At 39.8% G+C, this 24,986-nt stretch overlaps 1 protein-coding gene across 5 annotated transcripts in view; it reads right to left on the minus strand.

Moving 5' to 3' along the window:
• TRIO (trio Rho guanine nucleotide exchange factor) overlaps nt 1–24,986 on the minus strand; it is a 255,638-nt gene that overhangs the window by 15,587 nt on the left and 215,065 nt on the right. For 2 of the 5 annotated variants that reach the window (XM_056330813.1, XM_056330814.1), the window contains exons 35-48: nt 20,243–20,535; nt 18,325–18,495; nt 14,233–14,328; nt 11,982–12,130; nt 11,177–11,243; nt 9,589–9,692; nt 8,904–8,973; nt 6,763–6,852; nt 6,057–6,149; nt 5,399–5,449; nt 5,110–5,187; nt 4,105–4,296; nt 3,102–3,279; nt 1,481–2,250 (exon numbers count right to left, since the gene is read on the minus strand). In XM_056330813.1, the coding sequence (XP_056186788.1) occupies nt 1,481–2,250; nt 3,102–3,279; nt 4,105–4,296; nt 5,110–5,187; nt 5,399–5,449; nt 6,057–6,149; nt 6,763–6,852; nt 8,904–8,973; nt 9,589–9,692; nt 11,177–11,243; nt 11,982–12,130; nt 14,233–14,328; nt 18,325–18,495; nt 20,243–20,535 (2,402 nt within the window). Of the gene's footprint in view, nt 1–1,480; nt 2,251–3,101; nt 3,280–4,104; nt 4,297–5,109; nt 5,188–5,398; nt 5,450–6,056; nt 6,150–6,762; nt 6,853–8,903; nt 8,974–9,588; nt 9,693–11,176; nt 11,244–11,981; nt 12,131–14,231; nt 14,329–14,837; nt 15,398–18,324; nt 18,496–20,242; nt 20,536–24,986 lie in introns of those variants that run through there. The other 3 variants (XM_056330815.1, XM_056330816.1, XR_008820638.1) reach the window with 3 other exon arrangements.

Consider the following 24,986-nt stretch of genomic DNA (forward strand, 5'->3'; position numbering starts at 1 on the left):
ATACTATGTTTTATAGTAAGATAAAAACAAGCAATGGTGTCTTTGCTGAGATAGTGTCAAAATTCAAATGTTTTAAAAACTCAGTGCCATCCCGTTCCTCCCTCCCTCTTAATGGAACAACATCAGTTATTATTATGCAAGTCTTCTCTGCATATAAAAAGTACACCATCTTGATTCACATACTGTGCAGTAACTGTGAAATACTCAAATTACCTCAGATATATTATCATCACATTTTGCTAGACTGAAGATAAACACAAGACAGAGCTAAACCAAATGAAAAGCTGAAGGAAGACTGGGATAAAAATACGATACATGCAAAGCATAATTTTTCTTTCTGAAGCTATTATAAAAGTAAGTGTAAGAACTAAGAAGTCAAGAAAGCTCTGTGTGTTAAACAGTTCTATAAAGAAATGCATGCATTTAAAAAAGGTCCAGCGAGTTAGCTGATTTGCAACACTGGTATTGCATACTATTTGTGAGAAAGTAGAAAAACAAACATTTGTGAACACAACACTCAGTGAGAGAAAAATCAAATGTGAGTTTAAAAGGAAAGGCACTATAGCCTGCCTACCACACTCATGACAAGTGCCTTGAAATTTGTGCTTTTTATTTGCACATGCCCCTGTGATTGCTGTGTTGCATTTCCTGGTGGATGTTGTTACAGAGAATGTGGATTCTGTCCGAACAAACACACCAACTGCATACTAAAAGGTTGAATCTCCAGATGCCCTAAACCATTTCTTCTTACAAAGCAGAAAAGACAAGTGGAGCCGCTACTTGTTTTGGTTGTAGTAGGAGGATTATTTTAGCTAGGTAGGTTTTGTTGACTACTCTGAGTGGATTGCAGGAAGCTTCTTTGATCAGGCACAGCATTTACAAAGAGAATGTTGTACATCAACTAAGGCTGAAAGGAGAGGGGGGAAAAATAAATTAATAAAAAATAAAAATCAAGAAGCCCAGGGAATGTACTGTAGATGTCTCCACGAAGTTAAAACTCAACGGGACAATGGTGGTGGATTGGTGCGTGAAAGGGAAAAAAGCCCCAAGGCAATCTGCCAAAATCTCCAAGTCAGATTTAAGTGCTGGCCGCAATGCATACCCCAAGGTGCTCTGGCTGCCACGCTTCAGCATGTTAATTATGTGCCTTCAAATTAGACACAAAAAAAGCAAGAAGAGCAAGTTAGTAGAGTATCAGCCTAGTGATCTATGTTTTCAGCAGAGGCAGAAATTGCATCTAATGTTAGCAGTTGCTTTTGTGTCTGTATACATATCCGTGTTCGTATGTATACATACACAGAAAAGTAGACAATCTTTTTTTTTTTTTTTAATGTGCAGAAGATATTCGAACAGTTGATTATTTCAGAGAGGTACAGCACCGGAGAGCCAGAAGTTAGTACGGAGAGTGATGGTAACGCACAGAAAGGCAGCATGGTAAGGTTTTAGAAGAGCTCGCAGGACAGAGGTGCTCCGCTCTTACCCCATTACTCTGGGTGGAGTGAACTGATTGCTCGCTGGTCGAGGAGCATGTGCTCATGCGGTCTGTGTCCTTGCTGTGTGAAGAGTGGCGGTGGACCTGCCGCTGCAGGGAGTCATTATCCCCAGGGAAAGTGAAGGAGCCAGGGCGGCTGGCAGGGGATGCTGGGATGGAGCTCCAAAAGGAGCCCTTCTGCAGGGGGCTGCTGGGTGGAAAGGTTTCTTTGCCAAAAGGAGAAGGGAAAGTCGTGGAGAGAGGAGAGTTCATTGGTGAGATGGCTCCTGGCCTTGGCTTCCCAAGCGTCAGTGATCCTATGCTGTTTCTTGATCGACCATCCTCTGAGCTTCCACGTGAGTCTTTCTGGGCTCCATCAGCTGAGCCAGAAATGTTTCCTGCTGTCTTCCTGGGACTTTCAATCACTTTCATCTTGGGAATCTGCTCAGCTTCTCTCTGAGGACCGTCTGGTTCTGCATGGGGAGGGTGCCTGTCTGGCTGGCTCAGGCCAGTTTCTAAGGTGGTGTTGTAGTGTGGCAGGGAGAGATTGTGAATGGACATACCTGAAATCTTGTCTGCCTCTGCTTGGGCCGAGGCTGCAGAGGAGACCAGGACTGGGGAATGGTGTCTGACAGGCTGGGGGATCCGGGATGGCCGGCTACGGCTGGAGCTGGGGATGCCACTACAGCTGCTGGGGCCGCTGCTGTTACCACTGCTGCTCCCGCTGCCGCCTCCACCACTGCTGTGGTTCCTCTGGTACTCGATTGGGGACGTCAAGGCTGCAATGGGGGTGGGAGGAAGGGCAAATGGGGAAAGGAGGGCAGGGAAAGGAAAAGGAACAGTTTAAAACAGACATGTTTACTGTCAAAAGGGGAGTGCTGTTCAAGTAAGATAAATCAAAAGATAAACTTTGCAATGCTGGTCATGCCACAGATCTCAAGCCACTTTTCTATATCACACCTTCATGACCTGCTATATGTACCTCTATTAAAAATGAAAAACCTGAAACCAGGGAGAAATAGTTCCTTCTAGGATCACACTGCTGGTCAGCAGCCAAGCTAGGAAAAAACCAGGCCTGACACTGAACACTCAGCTTGTTGTTCCATCCATTATAACTCAAAAAAAAAAATAATCTAGATTGCAGCAACAACCAATGGATACAAAACCACAGCCAGAATCTTCTGGTGTCACAGCAGACATTACTGTCTTCTACATTTCTCCTGCAGAATCTGAATGTTGTTGCCACAGTAAAGTGTGACAATAGCCACTGAAGTAACACAAGCAAACATATTCTGAATAGATGCTTAAAATTCCACTTGGGTTTAGCCTTTAAAGGCTTACATTTGCTTAGAAGTGGTACACAAGTTCTCCACCTCAACGGATGGTGCCGATCTTGATTCACTCCTACAAGACAGTTGGAAAATTTTAACAAGAGAACACCATGTAAATTGGTTACCCCTCTTATAATAAATGCTAGCATCTGTTCTGAAGCAGAAATGCGTACATTTCCCCCAACTGTTCTGTATTAGCTCAGGAAAAAGGGAACTTGCAAAACATTTCAAAGCCAAGAAAAAAAGGATAAGAAAGAAGTCATTCATTTACAAACTTGCAGTGAGAGGAAATAATTTACCATTTAAAAAGTTGCGCTGGTTTTCCAAAATTTGGTTAATTTCATGGATCCATAACTGGCGGACTCCTGGACTGGCAGAATGCAAAATAAAGGTCTCCGTGACATCGCCCGTTCTTGATGTTAGTGCAAATTTACATGGATCGCTGTCCACATTTTCCTCCAGGGAAAGGCAACTCACCTTCACAACAACAAAAAAAGAAGATAACTTACTTCATGTATTTTATGAGAAACATACCTCTAAAATCTCCTTCTCAGGAGCGGAGTCATATGTTCAAATAATGACCACTCTTCACCTCAGTAAAACAAAACCATAAAATGAAGGATTACAGTAAACAAAGGATTAGTATACAGGTGAGCCTGCAAAGGAGCTCCACCACCTGCCCACACCAAAGGCTTCTGTTGCAAATACAGCAACGTCTTGGAATAGGCTGTCCAGCCGGTAGGCAGAGAACTGAGGCGAATTAAGGGAAGCACCATCCACACAGAACATCTCACGAGGAGGGCAGGTGGGCCCTAATATTAGTTTTTGTTTCAGGGAAAGCTTGAAGTGGGGGTGAATACTTCTTGCTTGAAGAAGAGCTGACATGTCAAAGAAGGTGACGCTACTTACAAACGTTATCTACGCATTTGGACTGATTTCAGCTGAAACTCAAAAGAAGGGATACATAAAGAGTTATTATCTTTACTTGCAATGACTTTGCAATGGCATGTACACATAGTACAGAGCCGAAGACTGAACTCTTTGTGAATGCTTGTCCAGCTTTGTACAAGAACATCTGTTTTGGAGCTTCAAGTGGGAACCATCAGAGCACTGGGATCCAAAGATTTCCATTTATCAGAGTGAGTAGAAATTCAATAGGAAGTAATTTCAGGAAATGACTGACACCTCACTGTCCTTTATGATTGCACATCTAGATGTCACTAGTGACTCCACACTGAATCAGAAACTGTTACCTTAGCAGAGTTTGAGCAGGGGACACAAAGACTCACACACAACAGTTACCTTGATACTGTTTTTAAACAAGAATCCGGGCATGGAGAAACCTTTCTTTTTATCTAGCAGCTCACTGAAAATTACAATCTGCTCAAACAGGAAGACCCGTCTCTCCTTGCAGCGTGGCAGAAGTCCTGTGTCCTGGTCTGTAACCAAGAATGTGTCCTGGAGCAGGAGCTTACCCTGGGCTACAATTTTACCCTAAACACAGAAGGAAGCAGAAACACATTTAGTGCAGTTCTTCATTTCTTTCCCCAATCAACCTTTTCAAGTAGATGCTCATACCAAAATAGCTTTGTGTATTTTCCAATTTCTAAGTGTCACTGACCATTATATATATTCATTGATCCTCCTAAACACAAGACATTCTTATGCCCTTTTTCAAAATACAAACATAATCAAGAAAAAAACCCAACAAACCACTAAATTCACTCCATCCTTTTCAATCCATAGTCCAGTTTGAGGCTTGTAACAAAAGGCTTTTATCTCTCTGGTCTAAGTAACTCCCACAGTAACTCATATATTCTTCCAATGTCTTCCAGGGTGCCAAAAAGGGGAAGAATTCAAGTTCACACATGCACCACAGAACAGAAAGGGCTTTGCAAATAGACGGTGTGACTACGGTCTGGCTGATGCATACTGCTTCAAAAGCCGTTTTCCATCTCTTCTAGACTTAGCAAAACAAGAAGGGCTTACAGTTGCCTCAGGCACTTCACTGACCTTAGCCATTCCTCCTTCATCTAGACTACTGAGGTCAGGTCTGCTTACCTGCTTAAAACTGATTACTTCACTATTTTGCAAGTTGTTTTGCAGGACTTACGTAGCGTGACTGACACAACAGGTAAAGTTTCCCAGGAAAAAGTCCTTGGTAGGGCTATGACTTGATTTTTCATTCCCTATTTGCACCAGCTAACCAGGTGGTGAGGGAGCACCCTATCTCATTTCTCCCCACAACATTAACAGTTAATTTCTAGAGAATCTGACAAAAACTAAGCAAAATCCCAGCCAACTTACATCAAATCCTTGCAGGCGACCAACATTCATCATGTCGTTACACCGTTTTGGTACTATACACATGACCTCTACAGCTCTCTGTTCGAGACAAATAGAAAGTCAAAGCTTTACTTTCCAAATGAGGTAGCAACGTAACATTTTGTTTCATTTGCTATTGGTTGTTTTAAAATAGAAATGTGAAAAGCCAACACTTATAATCAATTTCTTAAGAAGATCAGAAAAGTGTTTCTATCAAAACAAGTTCAGAGTAAGGAGCATTCAAATCACCAAGAGAAAACGTCTCATGTACCTCTAGTTCTGTTGTGTCAAGATTAGCTTTTTTAGAGTATTTGAGGAAGTCCTGAAAAAGGGAAAAAACAGTAATAAGAGTTCTTTTCTCATTAATCAGCAAAGAGAAATCTTAGAAAATTTGAATTTGATATCCTCTGTCAAAGAATGACAGACTGCAGAAGACACATAGAAAAAATTTCTTTTTAAAGCTTCTTGCTGCAGTGCTTTCCCCCTCTTATTTTTCAAGATTTATTCACTATTTTGATTTAACTCGTATAAGAACATGTATTAAGGCAATACACAAGGTTGCTCTTTGGTAAACATTTATGTGATATTAAAATGGTTGTAGATGTAGACAGAAAAGTTACGATGGGTCCAAACAACTTGTATCACATTTACACTTGAAAAGTTGTGAGATCCCTCTCCCCTTCATATGACATTGCATGACTTGAGTTCATCTAGTCTTTTAACTGTTAAAAGAAAAAGCAGAATTCTGACCAAGCTATTTACTCCAATTTTTATAACTATCTGAATATGCTCAGAAGATAATCCTATGACATTGCTTACTAATCTGGGTTCTGTTTGGGAGGAGCGTGGAAAAGCATCAGCAGCATTTAAAAAAAGAAAATGTAACTATTTACACAGATATTAAATCATTCATCTCAACATCAGTTTACCTTTAGTAACAGCTGGTATTTCATAATTCTCTGCACAGGTTTTATTAGCAAATCTGTGAGTTGAAGTCTGTGGCCCAAGCGTTGCTTTAGATCCTGAGGGTTGTAAAACAAACATATTTTTTTTTTTGTTCATTCAGTTAGAAACAACTTTGTTTTGTTGAGTTAGAAACACAGCAGGATATATCATTATTAATGGCTATCAAGCAGGAGTTGGCACAAGTCAGAGCCGAATCTAACCTTCAGTTAGCAACAGCTGGAGTCCTGCCCCTTATCTGTATAAGCTTTGTTTCCAAAATATTCCCCTTCTTCTGTATCTTTTTTTGAAAAGATTGTATAGTGAAATGTAATTATTCAACCGTAAGTTGTATACAGTCTATTTTTGACAGCGATCCTTGCTCATCCAAAAATTGCCTCTTCATATAATATGCACTGTTAAGTGCCTGGGCTAGGGCTAGTAAAGATGAGACTCTACTGATTAATTAATATCTTACACCTAAACTTTAGCTGTCTTCCCCCAGAGCTTTACACATCTCTAGGAGTCTGTATCAGACTTGAGAAATCAGAACAGAAATGGCAATAAATTTTAACTTGAAGCAGTAACAATGGTATGTGCTGCCTTTTTTTTTTTTTTTTTTTTTGTCAACAGATCTGGTATATGATTTATACACACCCTTCACCTTGCGTACATCCTCTCTCAGGAGCTTACCTCAAAAAATGTATCAATGTATTCTGAGACAATGTGCTCAGACTTTGGTTTGTTCTGGCAGTAAACTATGTACATGTGCAACCTTCTCTCCTAGAGGAACAAAGATACAGAACGATACATCATCATCATCAAGAAAAAACACAAGCCAGACTGAACTAGAGTATTATTTTAATAAGTACAGCTGTTCAAAAGTATGAACTTAAAAGGGTCCTTCTGAGCAAAAAAGCCATTACATATGCACAAATTACAGATCTGAAAGCACATATATTTGGGATTATCACAATGATTTTAGAAGGCAACACAAGTCCAAAAATTGCTACAGTTACAAATACTCCTAAAACCCAGGTGTTTAGATGATAGCTCAGCAGGTCCCACAACAAAATTAAGTATGAAAATGGTTATCTTTATCTTTTAGCAAGAGCAATGGATGGAGTCTTTGAAAAACATTTTTTCTTTAATTTTAATAATCTCATTATTATTCTAATGTATTAGAATAATGACCTCTTCCTGTTAAGCTGTACAGAGTAGTCAGGAGAAACCTCTCCAGTCTTCTATTTAATACCAGCTGTCCTACTGGAGTTTGAGAGGGGATGTAGAGTATGTAGCTGGAAACCGTAGCACTAGTATTTTTTTAACTCTGATTCTGTATTTTGTGCATGTGCTTTCAACACCAAGGCAACAATGAAAAAGAGAGAGAGCATAACTTCAGCCTTTAAGATTTATTCTTGACTATTGACCTTGCTGGTTAAGAAAACACATACTTACCATATGTATTACCTATTTCAAAATCTTTATCATTTTGCTAGGATTGGTTTGCTGTTAGAGGCTTTGCTGCTCAAAAACTTAGGGAGTACTGACCAGCGAGGACAAATGGAAAGCAAAAACCAAGTAAGATGGAGATTGAAAAGGATGCAGAACACAGACTAAGATCAGGAACTGAATCGTCATGTTCTAGCTGGTAGTCACAGTTTTTCTAGAGGATGCTGTAATAGCATCACAGCTTGCCTTTCCATCTGGAGTGGTAAGCGTGCCTTTCATAGTCAAGTCAGTTACAAATATAGCAGAAGAAAGTAAACCAGCAATCAGAAACAGGGAGAGTTACTTCCTCCAGGTTTCCCATTTTCCCAGTGCCAGAATTCTCCCCTCTCCGCATACTTTCTTTTTATAAAATAATCCCTCAGAAATGTAACAGCTCATTCCTCATTATTAGTCCAGGCTTCCAGTGTTACTGTTTGATTAATGTTTGGTTCTGCACTCTTTTGGTACCCTGGTATTCACTTTAAACACAGGCTCCAGGGAAAATCTGAAACCCATTAAATCTGCTTTAATCCAGTCTGCCTTGAGTCTTTGCACACTTGCACAAACAATCATATTTAGCAGGCAATTTCCCTTCTGCTGTCTTGTGTGATTTGGAGTATCTCGAGACCTCATCTCAAACAGATACTAAATTGTATTTCTACACAAGGAAACTGCAAAAGGACTGATTAACAGCATGTTTGATGCGTCCTGACTTTTGGTATCTAGTTTCCAGATAACTAGACTTCATCCGATTTCCTTCTGAAGTGTTACAATATCCACATGCATCACATGATCATTCCTTTTAATAAATGAAAAGTGGAAAACCAGGGACTTGTGTAAAGCTATAAAGGGCACCGTGCTGGACTAGAATTTAACATCATGAATTTCTGACCCTCTCAGTTGCTTCCCCAAGTGAAGAGGGAGGAATCTCCACCACTACTGTGAGTCTCAGGAGAGGAAAGGATACAGAATAAGGATGCATTGAAACCAGAAAGAAGAATGAGCCCCTTTCCTATTTTTGGTTCCTATGTTCCATGGTACTACATGGATACTGGGGATTAGAAGGCAGGTGTCATACGAAATGACAATTCCTTTGCACAGAACTGGAACTGAATTGAGAAATGAGGCCTTCATTCATATTTCTTCTCCACAGGAAGATACTGGGGACAAAAACTAGAGCATTTACTTAATCTATTTATAAACTCTTATAAGCTCTCTCTTCACCTCTTACAGTGAAGAATGTTTTACAGCACTTTCTTAACCATGTTGTACCATAGATAAATCCTTAATAATCAAACATGTACCAGCGATAAGGGTTTTCCAATGACAATGTTTGCACTTACATGCTTAACAAACAGGGATCCCAGCTTTTCTGGATCTTCAAGGCACTTCTCCAACTCTCCTAAAAAGAAGCTGAACATAAACAGAGTAAGTACTTTTTTCTGATAGCACACACCATAGCAACATGTAGTTGCAAAGCAAAGTGGTCTTACTGCAAGGTCCACTTTGTGTGCCCTATCAGTAGCTCTGGCTATTAATGTATATCCAAAATGACAATGTTAACAGTGTAATATTTTATTACAGATTTCCAAAAGGATGCACTGAATCCATGCCAAGATGAAAAAATACTGGTGTTCATTAATAAAATCCTTTAATTTCATATATTGGTTGACACTTTTTCTCTTTCCTAGTCTGAATGCCCGAGGTGCTCACATTGCCATGCTAATCCCAACAGATTTTTTACACTGTATTCTTAGAGAAAACATTTTTTAAAACAATGTACAAACTTCTTTACATAATACTATCCATACTAAAGACTCAGCTGAAGCACTTGCTATATATAAGCATCCTTGTTTAAATCAAATCTTCATACCAACATTTGTAAGCTGAATCTACAGCACCTATAACTCAAAGCACAAGAGCAATTGTATTTATTTTGTATCTGAATATTCGAGGGAAAAAATCTCAAGTCAATCAAGTATTTTTAGGTAGAATTGTTCAGCAGATGGTTTTCAAGTTAATACATACTCTCTGTGCCAGTCATAAATCTGGTGAATGTTTCCGAATACAATCTTGTCTTTGCCTTTCATGTCATCAGGTACACCATCTTCCTTCATAAGTGCCATGTAACCCTGCAACAGTCCAAGGAAATTCACTGTGAACGTTTCAACTTTAATAAAAAAAAAAAAAAAAAAAAAAGGTGAGTTGTCTTTTAATCCCCCTTTTCCCAGCAGCTGTCCAAATTGCTCATTACAACAGCAGGCTTGGGACACAAAAATAAACCAAAAACCTGCTCTATAACATAGCATAACATAGAGCATAGGCATAAAAATATCACAAATTGGCTTGAGGTTGTCTACACAACACTGCCCAGTGCTAGCAAGATGAATTCACTCGAGCTAATTTAGCCATGTGACAGGCTCAAAGCATAGAGGAAACTTCTACAGCCCTTTTCCTTATTGTCCGAAGCAGCTTCAATGCTTTGCCAGGTAGAGCTGTTACCTAATACATGTCAGAGCCGCTGAACTGGCTTCTGTGCTCCTTTGCTCAGTGTTTCTTATTTCAGCCATCCACACTAACCCTCCCCCAAAATGTGTTGAGGAAGACAGCAACCACACTGCATATGGGACTGCACTGCACGGACTACTGCTTGCAGTATGAGCAAACAGAACGCCAAAAAATCTGGACATCAATTCTATTAGCAAGCATTCTGGCTGCAATAACGTTCCTTTTACATCTTCCCATACTCCCATCTTCTCTTTTGTATATAGTCATTTCACTGTGCAATTCTATCACACAGAGCTGGGAGTCTTTTTAAGTTTTGTAATATTCATGCAACTCTATTCCTTCTATTTTTTCCTAATACTCCTATTCCTAATTAGTCAGGCCTGGTTTTAGTTTCCAAGTTTAGGTTTCGATGTCTAGCATTTTCACCAGGAATTATTTTGTCAGTTTACAAAAATACATCTGTTCATAGCCTTCTAATGCACCCTTTAAATACTATAAGAAGACTCTCACAATACTGATCTTTCTTTCCCCCCCTCCCTTTAAAACAGAGTTTAAGAATTGAACCTTGTTAGGCTGAAATTCACTGTCATGCTCATTCTCTCTATTCTTCCAAATGCATCTTGTTGCTAGCTGAAGACTGAAGGGAAATGTGTGTTGTTGTCTCATTTAACAGAAGGGGAAACTATGAAGTCTAAGAGAAGCCTAGCAGTAGGAAAGGAAGCAGGGCTTTCAAAACCAGGATAGCTGCTCTCTATGCTGAGCTACAACACTTTTTTTAAATTCAGTTGTGCTAAATAAAACCATATAGTCTAAGATATCATTAGAACAGAGGTAGTGATCTTAAAAAATGACAAAACTACACTCTTCAGAAGAGCACTGAGGTTCGCACAATAACAGGAAGAAAGAAGAGAGTAAGATTTGATGCAGTATTTCTAATATGTTAAAAGTCTGCAGGAAGGAAAACTCGGAATGCAAGCACTCACATTTTCAGTTTCTTCCTTTGCCTTGTGAAAAAAATTGTGAGGTTCAAGTTACACAGCTGGTCAGTACCACATTTAAAAAAAAAAAAAAAAAAAAAGAAAAAGCAAGAGAATCAAAAACATCATACCTCAACTACATAGCCCAGATCTCGTACATAATCTCGCTCGGTCTCCACTAATTCCTGTAAGACGTAGCTATAATGGAAAGAAAATGGTGAACATATATTTCACCAAAAACCAAAAGAGATTCTTAAAAAGCATTAATAGCATTGAACTTTCTACACATTTGCAGTCATGTGTTTGATAAACAGAGCTGGAACAGAAGAATTAATGCACATTCTTTCTAAGCAAGATGCTGCTTTGACTCTGGAACTGGAGCAGGCTTACTTTTGTTTATCTCAAGTCAGGTGTTTTCTTACATGTGTCATTAAAATTAAACATTGAACTATTGTTTAAAATAAAATGCTATTATGTCTCTGGTCTGGAGACTTAAGTATATGACTTGTTATTTCTACCCACAGATTTAAATAATTTTGAAGCCAGGCATGTTTTTGTTCTACCATGGTAACAGTTTACTGCTACGTAAAGAAATTAAGAGCGTGGTGAAACAGAACAAGGGGAATGACCAGTTTTTTTTAAGCCTAACAGCCCTCTGAACACTTAAAGATCAGCATCCTCCTGAGTAACTCAGAGATTGACATGTGACAGAAATCAAACACCAGTATGACTGAAATTCAACATCTCAGGAAATTTAAACTGTAACTAATGTTTGAGAAAAAATTTTTTCTTTGCATAATGTGACTACATGCTTGACACCTAACACATCCTCCCCCTTTCAGACTAACAGCTTCTCCTTCCAGTTGAAAATGGACTTCCTTTAAACATTTCATGTCTCAAAACACTGTGAAAAACAGAATGAAAATGTGGTCTTACTGTCGCCTTTTTAAGGAGCTGGATTTTCTTTCTTCCATCTCATCTATGGGTGATGAGGAGGACAGAAGAGAATTATCTGAAGGGTTGAAGGATGGACTGCTACTGTCACCTTGATCTACCAACAAGGAACTTGGACGGTCCTCCAGGGCCTGAGAAGGTTTTCAAGACAGAGAGCAACAACGATTTATTTCCCCTTTGTTGACAAGAGACACTTACACGCAGCTGTATACGGGAACCTATGGGAGATCCATTATTGTAATGTATCTCAGCAAAGGAGGTCTCAAGCTTCTAGGAAATCAGCCAACAACTTGGCTTTCCAGGACAGATAACCTAACTGTACAGAAGCACATTTCAGATATGTCAGTCTTTCCTGCACAGGAAAAGAACAGAGTTCAGCTGGTTTCATCAGGAAGGGCTGAAAGTCAGACTAACCTGCTCAGGATGTAAATACTTCTATAGTGGAAGCTACACAGATATGTGCTTATTGCCAGGGACTAAATTGTATTTGTTGTACTTTGATTCTGGCATATGGAAGTTACTATCAATAATAAATAGGACATCTTTAAAGGAAATAATTTTGATGTTGTATTTTTTAACACAACAGAAGTGACATCCTTTGTCAAGACATTTTATCATAATAACTAGCCAATATATTGACTCATTGAAGAAATTAAATGACTTCTACGCTGTCAATGTTGCTCTTGAGCTTCATGACAGTTCAGATCCTAAGAAACAGTCCCTCTCTCTTCTGCCAGATACACTGTCTCCCTTGTATAGACTACACAGGCTTCTATTTGTATAAAAGATGGAGAAGCCATGGGAAAAACAATATCAACAAGCTTCTGTGAAGTATTTACTGGACGACTTTGATTCAAGCCCATAACATTGGATCAAGCTACAGTTACATATCACATTTTCCTTGCATGTGATACAGCCTTTAATGGAAGACACATTTACTTCACCAGGGTGGGGTTCAGCTGTAATCTTTTTCCTTTCCCTACAAAAAGTAAAAAAACAATAACGATATGACTGGCCCAGAAAACAGAGGAAGCTGATCCTTGGCTAAAACTGTGAAATGAGAACATCTCCATCAGGGACTATATGCATGGATCATTAAGTTATATCCACTGCTAGGCTGCCTCAAAGATGCATGGGTTATCAAACTTCCAATTTGCAAAAGACTGTGTTGAGTTTTGCCACAGATTACTGGTTATTCACCCTTCTGGTGCAAAAGTAGTAAAAAGCAAAGTTAATATTCTAAAGAGAGCGCAGAAATTATTTCATGTAGTTATGTGAAGTGTAAGTCTTTCTGAATGAGGAAAGATAAAACAGAAACTAAATTTTCTCATTCTGAAATTCAAAGCTGCTTAAGTTTAGAATGATCTTGGGAAATATCAGCCTCTGGTAACATGGGGCTGCCATGCTGCAATTCTCTGTAGTTTTCACAGCAGCACTTCTACTAAGACCAACGGGGTCTATGTTGCAAAAGCAAGACTTAAAAGGTTTTGAGGGAGTCAGAGAATTGCTGAGGGACCTCTTGAGACCATATAGTCAAACCTCCTTGCTCAAACAGGGTCAGCAATAGCAGTTTTTCCAGGACTGGTTCAAGCTGGGTTTTGAATATGAAGGAGGTCCTGCCTGGAATTATCTATACACCCTACCCTTTGTCAATAAGCATCTTCAGAAACACAGAAAACTTAAAAAAGCTAAAACAAATTCCTCCTACTTATTTCGTTAGCAAACAACAAAAGCAAGAAAGGAGGCGCCACCATACAAAATGATCCTTTTACTCTTTTAATTATTTCTTCATTATCACATTACACCTAAAAAGCAGCTAGATAGCATAGATGTTTCTGTGTGAGGGTTATCTGCTTTACCATTTCACCTTATTAGGTTTGCTATAAATTTTGTTTCAGGGATCCTTCTCATAAAGGTCTACCAAGCTAAGACACTGGGTCTTCATATTCATTTTACTGATAGGACGTTTTCTTTGTACTAACAGGACATAAATTTCCTGCCATCTCCCTTCCCTCTTATTGTTTTTTTCTTTTCTACATAGCCATTTACCTATTCAGTAAGTGCTTTTACAAAAGAGGGCATATAAATGACCCTTACACCAACCCAGAAAGCAACTTTGGAAACAGACATCAAGTTTTAAAAGTCAAACACATGTAGCTTTTCTTTGAATAGCAAGTCAGGACTTGAAGACACAACTGCTTTAAATGCATGCATCTGCCAAAGTCAGCCTCACCATTTTACTTTTGACGAGTTCTTCAATTGCACTGACTAGTTCTGCAGCACTGGGTGTCTCGGAGCTTGTTGGCCGCACCAATAGTCGAGAAGAGGTCTGTGCAATGACACAAAGGAAGGAGAATCCCAGAGTTAGCCTGGTACATGCTCAAGTATCAAGAGGCTTCCTTCACTTCTCTGTCAGACAAAGGTACTCAACAATAACTGTCAGTGTAATATAACACTAATACCATCCCTTCCGACTTGGGCAACTGGAATTGCAAATTTTAAGTAACCCCCATAGAAGTTAAATGCTGGGATAAAAACTCCTGTTCCTATATGCAACAGAAGTCAAGGAAGTATCCTGCATCTTGCTGACTATGATAATACCTGACAAATAGCTATAAAAATCACCTGAGCCGACCCAATGGACAACGAACTGTTAATGTATTTTATTGCTGGTTAAACAAAGCAACAACTGCAGAAGAGTAACAGGAACAAGAAGACTTGACATAAAGGGGCAAGCATCACTGAGCTATGAAAAAATACACCAGTAACTCAGGGGCATTTACTTTTCTAAAGGAGCTGGGGTATATTGCCCAGATTCAGAGGGGAAATTGAGCTCACCCATTCCTTGTGCCATCCATTTTCCCCAATGGTATGTGTAGAGCACAGAAGATCTCTGGCCTCATAAGCTATAAAATGCCAGTTTATAGATACAACTGAAGGTAAAAGGTGTTCACAGTAAAGGATTCTGGGAGAGGGCCATTAAGTTCAGCCTCAGTAATTTGCAAACAGTGTCGTTTGCATATTACATTTATCATTAAATAACTGGAAAGTAGAAACAGGGCGTAATATGAACCTTACTTCATATTACAAACAGCACAGTGAACATCACGTAGCACAGGGTAAGCTGTCCTGCAAATGTTATCAACAAACCGGACAAAGAAATGGCACATATAAAGACTTAACACAAGAGGTTCTGCTCAAATCAAGCATGACTGTAACAAGGCTCACCATAAATCAGTACAAAAAAAGAATATACAGATTTTAGGTAGCTTGCCTTGTATTTGCCTTATTCGGAAAGGAAAACAGGGGTTGGGTAAGCAAAGGAAATACAGACAACTTTAAATGGAAAGATATGGGAACTGAGCCAAAGCAGAGACAGAACACAAGTCAACATAATGCTGCATCAGAGTTTATAAAAAGAGAAAACAAAAAGCAAAAGTAATTAGTTTCATATTAAACACAACTGTTCTTGAAACGTCAATACTGCTTATCCAAAAATTAAATGCAAACAACTTGCAAACTGCCATCAAATGCAAATCCATGAAGTGTGCAATGATTCTACTGAATGGAAGAATGCATACTGTGCAGATGAGCCCTTAGGGGAGAAAATGGTTGTGTTATTTAGTGATACTAGACAAATCAGCATGGCTTAACACACGACGACTGCATGCACACCAAAACCTGAGCAATCCCACAGCTGGTGTGCCTTTTAAGCAACTGTAAGCTCCTGACATCTGAACGTTGACCGTGTTTTCCAAAGTTGCGCCTGTATGTGGGTTTTCACTTTGCCTGTGGAGCTCAGCTTAGCTTTACAGAACACTGACAGTGTTGGAACCAGACTCTGGTCAAGGTCCCTTCTCTCTGTTATTGCTCTAGGGGAGTATATGGGGTGTGACTGTTAGTAAAACTTCAGAACTGGTTTGTTTCCAGTTCATGTGGTTGTATCACATACTATCTGAAAAAGGAGGAGCTGTAGAGATGAAGTCTGCCTGCTGACGTACTCTGGGAGCAGAATACACCTCTTGCCCAGAAAACAAGGGAAGGTAAAGGCAGCAACTGAGCACGTGCAAGTGCGAGATGCTGCTGTAGCCCACAGTGGGCTGGGTAGGGAGGGAGAAACCCAGAGAGCAGGGAGTTTCCAGCACAGAGCATAGACCACGATCCCTGGAGAGGAGGAAATGCTCACAGTGAAGCACAGATGAAAGCCAAGCCTCTGAGGTCACGGAAAGGAGGAGACATTCCTTGGGATCCAGAGGAGCTGAGCAACCCAAGAAACCACCAAGTGTGGCAGGAATGTGAAGGAGGACTCCACCCAGAAGGCAGCCAACTGGGAATTTGTTTGCAAGCCTTTTATTAAACAGTAACTCCATCAACAGAGCCAACTGACTTCTGCTAGGTAAAACCGCTCTGGCTTCTCACTTCTGTGTTCCAATAAAGCATTTGCTTTAGGTACTGGGAAGTGGTGGTTCATCTTGGTGTGTGAAGTTCGGGGAGGCATACACAACCTAGCAGGCTGCCACATGAGGGGACTTTTTTTTGCCTTCCACCGTGCAGTAGGACAGATACTGCACAACACCAATGCACCACAGATTAATCGCTATTGGCATGTTTTGAAAAATTACGGTACGATACTAACTTTACCAAATTTTAACTTCTCAGAAGTCTTCTTTAGAATGCAGTTTAAGCTACTTCAGAAACTGTCCCAACATGTTTTTACTGCAGTGGGTACATGTTAACCTCTTAAGAAGTGAAAGCAGTATTTACTGGGGATTGAAAGCTACTCAAAGCCTCTTACTCTGCTGTGGTAAGGGTCTGACTTGGCACCAGAAATACAAAAGTGAGGGGACGCTACCTTACAGGCATACCCCTTCACGTAACTGTTCTTGCCGTTTATTGCTAAGCAAAGTCCATTTTTATCTCGAGAGCTTTTTATAAGACTCACATATCAATTTTTTTATATCACTGAAGAGACATACAAATACGGCAGCTTATCAGTAGGAACTTTAATGTATTTCACCAACATTTTTTTTAAATTTTATTTCAAAGCCTCAAACTGGGATTGTTATTTTCTAGCAATAAAATATTCTCTCAGGTCTAAAGGCTGGCCTATTTTTGCTTATTGAATATTTCCCAATATATTAACTCCCCAACTCATATATTACACTTTTTCAATTCAGAAAACATGTAGGAATTAAATACACATAGAGCACAGCAGCCAGCCATTTTGATCTTACAAACAATATTTTCAGGGATGAGGGCAATCCCCACTGAAAGGCAGTGTTTTTAAAAGGAAGAAGAAAAACAAAACAGAAAGAAGTAAGATCAGCCAAAGCTATCAAAAACATCTGCATCACTGAGAAGAACAGCAAGCAACCAGCCACAAAATTCACTAACAACATTCAGTGGTACAGATTAAAAATTTTAAGCAGCAAAATCAGAAGAAAACAGTAATGAGTGTATTTGCTGCACGTTTAGACTGCATTCTAAAATCTCCATGTCCAGGCTTCATACTTGTCCTCTAAATGTTTGATCCAGGTTGAAAATTGAAATAAACCCTCTCAATGCATCAACATAAGAAAACCAGATTATATTCAAGTAAGGTGTCCTTCATGCAGTTACTACATACATCCAGAATTTCCTTACCGATGCAAAGTTTTTTACCCTCAATTTTAACATGGCTTTGTAAAAAACAGCTGGATTATGACCCTTATTTGGATATTAATGTCTTGGAACACCTTTTTCTCAGACATCCAAAAAAAACAAGGAAAAAAAAACTGGAAGAAAAAACCCCAACACCTCAGATTTGATATGAACAGCTCCTTCTGTTGAGGCATGTACATTTTTTTCCCCCTGAACAGAGGCAATCCAAACTAGTAGGGCTTGGTGAACAGCCTGCGACCTAGAAAGGTTATGTACAACTGTTAATTTCTCCTAATAAAGTTTATTTGCAAATGTTTTTTAACCTCGGTACCAAAAGGTATGACTATAAACCAATTACATTCTGATCACTAAAGATGGCATCATCCACACAGATGTAAATAGGCCTGCAAACATGCAAAGTGGCCCATTTCCACATTTAAAGTGCTTGCAGAAAATTTTCTGCGCTTGTGCTTTTAAAATAGAGAAGCATTTAATTCACACTCTTTCCACAGGAAACTCTTTAAATGTTGTCTAAAGTGACATAGGGACTATTTCTGTCAACCACAAAGCTGCATTACATACATTACAGAGACTTGTGGAAACAGGAGAAAAACTTGTGCAAACATAGGTTGTGCAAACACAGGTTATATCAACATGTGAAGCCTTCCCTGCTTCCTCCTCCTACCTTGTCATCCTGCGAGTCAGGCTGGAGAAGACTGTGCTGCTGAATTGCCATTGGAGGAGGGAGTGGCACAGCATCCGCTCCCTCCTCACCTTCCTCCTCTCCACAGCTCTGCATGCCCGAAGAGGATGACTTGGAGAGAGTGCCACTGCTCAGCCCCTCATTCCGACCTCTCTGTAAATAAAACCAAGAGATTTGAGCTTTGTTACCTCCTCAACAGCACAAAGCTTGTGATTACAAGCTTCTCTTAAGTCTGTTCTGTAGATCTCACCCCTCTCCCAACAAATTAAGATGATACAGCAAACTGCAGTGCAACTGCTCAACAGAGGGGCGGGGGGGGGGGGGGCGGAAAGCAGATGCCAAAAATATTTTTCAGTGTCTGGTAAAAGCAGATGGATTGAGATACTGAGAACAAGACATTCAGCTTGAAATTTACTACAGGAAAATGTTACCAAAGCCATGCTTGCTTTCCAAGTTCAGTTCTGTGAAGAGCCACATTCCTCTAACTTCAGAAACTCAAGAACTTTGTATCTGAAGTACCAACCCTCACAGCAAGACCTCTAAAGGATATGACTCCCCCCTATTACAACGTTAAGTATTTTCTCAATTGTCCTTTCTGCCCCTTCCCCCTTTAAGCAGCAAGAGCAGACTGCTTGTGTAATTTTTACAGTGGTGTCGAAAGACAGTCCTTCCAGTTATATAAGGAATATAATTTCAACTAGCCAAAGTTTAATATAACTGACCTCACAGAATGATTTAACTATCTTTAAAGGAAGACAGCATAGACGGTTATTGCTTTTTCCTGATTTTAAGGCACTGGCCTTAGGTTTTCCCTCACTCACAGAACTGCAGAATAACAGACACTTCCACTACAACGGCATCACAGAGGGCCTTTTTCTACAGCTTGCCATTCAAGGACAGAGGCCAATATTCCTTCCCAAACCACATCTCCCAATTCACCATGCTGCCAAGTCTCTAGTACTTTTCTTTCCTACATTTACTGTGTAACTTCACTGATGTTCCAAGCTTGCAGCAAAATATGTCAGGAGCAAGAAAAAAAAAAAAAAAAAAAAAAGACGTACTACATAAGTAATTGGGCATCCGAGACCACTTTTCTGTACAATAACTACCAAAACCACTACTCAGATTCAAGCCTGGTAGGAGGGAGTAACTGTATAGCATGCAAGTTGCTGTGCCCTTGGAAACAGTAAGATGCCGTTCATTTCGGCCTGAACCACAGGTTTATAAGAGAAGGGAATGTGACTCTGTCCGCACCTAACTGAAGGCAGGCTTTGCTCATACACCAGTTCCAGGCTTCCAAGGATGGGCACATGTTTGTGGGAGGAAGGGAGGCCTCCGGCAGATGTCCTTGGTGGCAAAATCTCAAATAGTTCACAGTTTTTTTTCCCCTCTAATGAAAACTGCTGTGTTTATCTACCTTTTGATTTGAAGGGCCAGTAATTCTGTACTCTAACTCTTGCTCAAGGTGTACATACAGCTTTAAGCAGTTAAGCGGCTCTCCCTGTTTTTTCCCTGATTCATCAACAGGAAAAGGAAAGGAAATACAAAATGACCTGATTATTCCCAGAACATGAAGCACCTTTACTCACAAAGCCGCTTTCTTAAGTGGGATAAGAAAGCAAAGCTAAAGAACAACTGTTTACTCTCCCATTTCTCCTTTTTAACTACACAGCCTTCTCCACGGAGCTATCATACTAACACTCTCAATGCAGAAGGGAGCAAACTGTGCCTGGCACAGCACTTACACAGAGTACAGCAGTCATCAAGAATGAGCACATGGGCACATGCCACTTTGATCAGCTGCTGGACAGTCAAATGAGGAGACAACCTTCACCTGACAACATGTAGTTCTTTGAAAAAACATAACAACGAGTCTCGGGAAGCTGCCCTGAACACTTACCTCCTCAACAGTTTCATCTTGTGGGGTTGCTGCACTATCATCAGAGTCCTTCTGAGAGCCTGCATCGGCACTTTTACGAACCTCTCTACTCTTCTTATGCTTGTGGGCCAGTTTTTTGACATGCCCATCTGCTTTCCCACTGCTCAGACGCCTCACAGGACTGGTAAGCCATTTTCTCAAAGTGTTGCCTGGGCGCTTGGGGCCCGGAGAGCTCTGTGCACCGATCATGTGGGGCTGAAGGGATGTTACCGAAGCAGGAGGACTGGCATCATTGCTGGAGACTGAAAGGGAGTCTGGAAAAAGAAGAAGGGGAGCATTTTAAAGCTGAAACACCAGTAAGTGAGAAACAAGGCAAATGACACGTGTAATCACGGGTATCAGATTGGATTTATGGATGAATTGACAAGATTATTTTTAACTAACCTGGCTTTAATGACACCACAACTATCAGTGTTCACGCTGCCCGTGGCCACCCACACATAAACACTATATATATGCTTACAACAGTCAAGCATTGTTAAGTCACTCCTGCCTCAACTACAATGCATACTTACCACTGCTGATATTTATTTGATATTAGATGATATGTTCTATATGTCATCTGACTTCATGGAAGGATATGCTTGGTTTATCTTTTAATGTATACTGGTTTGAGCATGGACATGAAGAGCAAAAATAATTGCCTCAATGAGAGAAGTAAATTATTTTTCAAACACCAAATTCTACTACAATGCTCCAGTTTGTTTATTTTATTTATTTCCCCTGCCCTTGGGAAAAGGGGAAGAAGAATCCAGAAAACAGCTAAACGTCTGTCTTTTGCTTAAATCTTCTCAGACTTTTGGCTGTTGTTTTGTTTGGTTTTTAAAAAGGCACAGAACACGAAAGTTTAAAAGCCCATTTGTTCAAACCTCAGGATCAGCAGTATTTCTCAGCATGACAATGCCTGGAGTTCTGTAGTCAAACAAAGGACACACTTTCATCAAGCCATAGTTGTATGCGCATGAGGTCAACACTACTTTCCCACTGAGGCTCCTGTCACTTGAACTGGACTGTATGCTTATGATAAACACCTACTGGTTATCCGTTTTGAGACCACATTGGGTTCCCCCCCCCCAAGCAGCACAATTCTTCTTTCCCTAGCAATTCTGTTTTCCTGAAATCATACTTTTTGTTTGGACACGTTCTCATAACACCTCTCCTATGAATACCATCTACCATTAGGGTGTTAACAAGACTCTCCTAGGTTGTCAAATGCAGGTTCGTACACCACCCCCCCACCCCGCCCCATGTGTGTGCACTTTTGTAGATGAGTAGTTTATATAAGGATGACATAAGTAATGTTTTGTTGAATGTTTCTACTGCTGGGAATTAAATGCAGTGCTTGTGTTCCTTCTTGAAGCTTGACACAGATGTTCAGGTCACCTCTTCTGGCTGCTTTTCTGTAAGAGGCGTATTGCCAGTCTGACCAGAAGCCGTTTGAATTTTGTAGAATAATATGGTCACATTTATGCAGCAATACACTTCACCGTAAACACTCAAATGCCTTAGATGCACACACAAGTATGTGAGCCTGCTCTGTTTCCATAAAGCATTAAGTGCAAATTACAACTTTGAACTGAGATGGGGAGACATAAAATATGAATATACTAAGTTGGGACTTTTTTTTTCTTTCACTGTTCAAGCTGTTCCAAAAAAGGCACCCAAAATTATGATCTATCAGGCTTTCTGTGAGGATTTTTCTCTATTCTAATAAAACCCAAGTGGCATGTAACCATTAAGACACATCAGGTCTGATGCCACGAACTCCTGTAGCTTATACTGTATGAATACACACACATAATAATTGCTATTAACCTCCACTTCCATCATGTTTCCGTAAAGAAAAGAAACTTCATAAAACATACCTTCAGTCCTACAAGCTAGTTACTAAAGTCACCCAGAATCGGGATTCACCTGCAGAATTATCTTCTAGCCACAGCTGCAGCTGTGCTGCACCTGGGTAAGGAGACTTCCTACGATGCCATTAACATGGTTTCAAGGCTTTAAGTAATGGGTACTACCAAAAAGCAGACGCACAGTTACGCTAGTCAGCTTTGCCTCTAAATCTAAAGATAGCAGCGCCCCATAATTACCACATTATTTTCTTGTTGAAGCAGGAAACATAAAGAAGAAATTAATTATCTGTAACAATGGTTTTCAACTTGCAATCTGAGTATCCCTCAAAGCCCCTGGATTACTGCTTAAGGGTTCTCAGCACATCCGTAAGACAGACAAGCCTACTAGCCATCAGCATCCACATCATGACACATTTTTTTACTTTATTTAAAGGGGGGGGGGGGGGGGGGGGGGGGGGCGGGGAAGTGGTCTGCTTATTAAAAAAGTTCCAAACAAAACTCACAATCATCTGCAAGCTGGAGTCTCCATTGGAATCCAAACAATCTCCTATTAAAACTGTTAGAAGTTAGTTTGACTGCTCTTTCACCAAACTTAACATTACCTTTATTGTATCATGCATTTTAATTTTATTTTTTTTTCAAATGCCTTGTTTCAGAAATCACAGCAAACACTGGCTGATGGGTATTTCAATAAATAACCTTCTGTCACTCTGCTAGTGGAACACAGAAGAGGAGAGAACAGTGCTGGTATTCTTACAACTAAGTTTCTTAAAGCATAAACTAAATGCTTTGTCTTCAAGACTCTCAAGCTTGAAGATGTTTAAAATCCCTCAGCCAAGTTTTTCTTTCATTTGTATATATTTTTCCTCCCAATAAGGGTTCATACAAGTTCCTTCCATACAAATAAAATAGAGCACGTTCACTTGTTTACAAAAAAAGAAGAAGAAAAAAAAAGCAACTAAGCCTTCACAGAAGTTTACCATGTACTGTTTTGATTTTTGCATCTGTTGCATTTCTTACTTTCACAATTACTCCTTTCTAAGAGAAAGGCGGTGTGGTAACTGATTGTGCAAGATTTACTTTCACATAAACATGTCTATCCCTAAGCATGTAACGTGCCTGCAGCTAATAAACCCATTTTTGTTTTTATAAAACCTGTGCTCCACCTCCTCAAATTATCACCCATCCTTTTGACAACCAGCACTTTGCAACTACTGAATCCCTTGTAAAACCAAGCAGTACAGCCCAGAGCCCCTAAAACCGTGGAAGACTGGTATTTTTGTCTGACTGCACTCCTGCTGTACCACTCCTGCTCTTAACCCAAGTCAGCCAAGAGTTTAGGGGCAGGAGGATGGAACAGAGCAGGAAGAAATACGTGTACTCCGCTCAAGTGGAGAGGATCTAAGAGACAAAAACAATGTTAGCCAGACATCTTTCGCAGCACATACTTTAGCCATATCCTCCCACACAGCATTAGTTTTCATTTGGCATGCAGCATGTAACTGCTTCTCATCTTCTCTTCTGCATGATTTAATACAAAATATTATTGAAGTATTATTAGGGCTTCAGGGAATTATAAAAGTGGGCAAAGTGTAATTAGTACACCAAAACGATAGCACTGTTCCGCTTTGCTCTTCAAAGCATGAAAGCCCTGGGTGAGAAGGAAAAGGTTAAAATGAATAAAAATACTGCACTGCCATAATAATAACTTCAGCTTAAATATAAAATTTTATTTTAAAAAGGCATTAGAAAAAATAGAAACAATTTAAAAAATTGAGTAAACAAACAGAAGAGGTTTAACATCACCAGAGTTAACCTGAAATGAATACCAACCTACTAGCCTTTTCAGAAGTCAGATCCGATTTTTTGCCCTTCCTTAAATTTGCAGAAAACATCCCTACAGCCTCAGAGGTCGGTGCTAATACTCACTACAAATATACCATCCCAGTATTTTCCCAGTGAGACCATTTACCATCCATTTTCCCGTCCCATCCCAGCTGAACAAAGGTCTGGATTCTCCATTTCTCACCCTCATCCACTTCCTCAGGAGACCAGTTACAATACTACAGCGCAATCAAGAAAAAAACCTAGGTGCTCAAGTTCATCTATTTATTTTGAGGCATTGCCAGAACCAAGCATTGGGGAGTATCGACATCCAATACAGGCATTTTCAAGAGTACGGAAAGACCTTTCACCTTCAGTATGTGAACAGCCACACAGGTGTCTCTCATTTTCCCCTCCCCCTTCACTATATACTACTTCTATCTATATAATTAGGGATGCAGACTCAGTTTGATTGATTACCATGCTTGGGATTGTTTACACTAAATTGGCTTTGTTTCCTTTATGACTACACAGCAAATTGTTTTTCTAGGGTTGCTCAAGAATATTTTATCACTAAAACATGCTAAGACAAAAAAGGAGTATTCCAAATTAAACCAAGAACAACATGGACTTTTAAAACCAAGCCAGATGGAATAAATTTGGGGTATGCTAACCCCAACTGTGTTTTCAAGTACAGTAAACTTTCTAGTGAGCGTCAGAATCCCTTTTAGAAAAAGATAAATGCAACAGATGGCCATCTCAGAGTAAAAAAAAAAACAACCCCAAACCAACACACATATAACGATCATACACAGCAACACCAATCCAACAAGAAACTATCAAATTTAATAAAACTGCTATTTGCTCAAGTGGAGACAGCTTTATAATTCAGTAAAGTATTTAAAAAAACCTAACGGGTGGACTTCGTTTTATAATTCATAGTCACAATAAGAAAATAAGGCATTTAACTGCCATTTCCCTCAAAGTCAAAATCACATATGTTGCTGTGGTGGTGAGGTCAGAGT

The sequence above is a fragment of the Falco biarmicus genome, chromosome 3, assembly GCF_023638135.1.
Source record: "Falco biarmicus isolate bFalBia1 chromosome 3, bFalBia1.pri, whole genome shotgun sequence".
Taxonomy (NCBI): domain Eukaryota; kingdom Metazoa; phylum Chordata; class Aves; order Falconiformes; family Falconidae; genus Falco; species Falco biarmicus.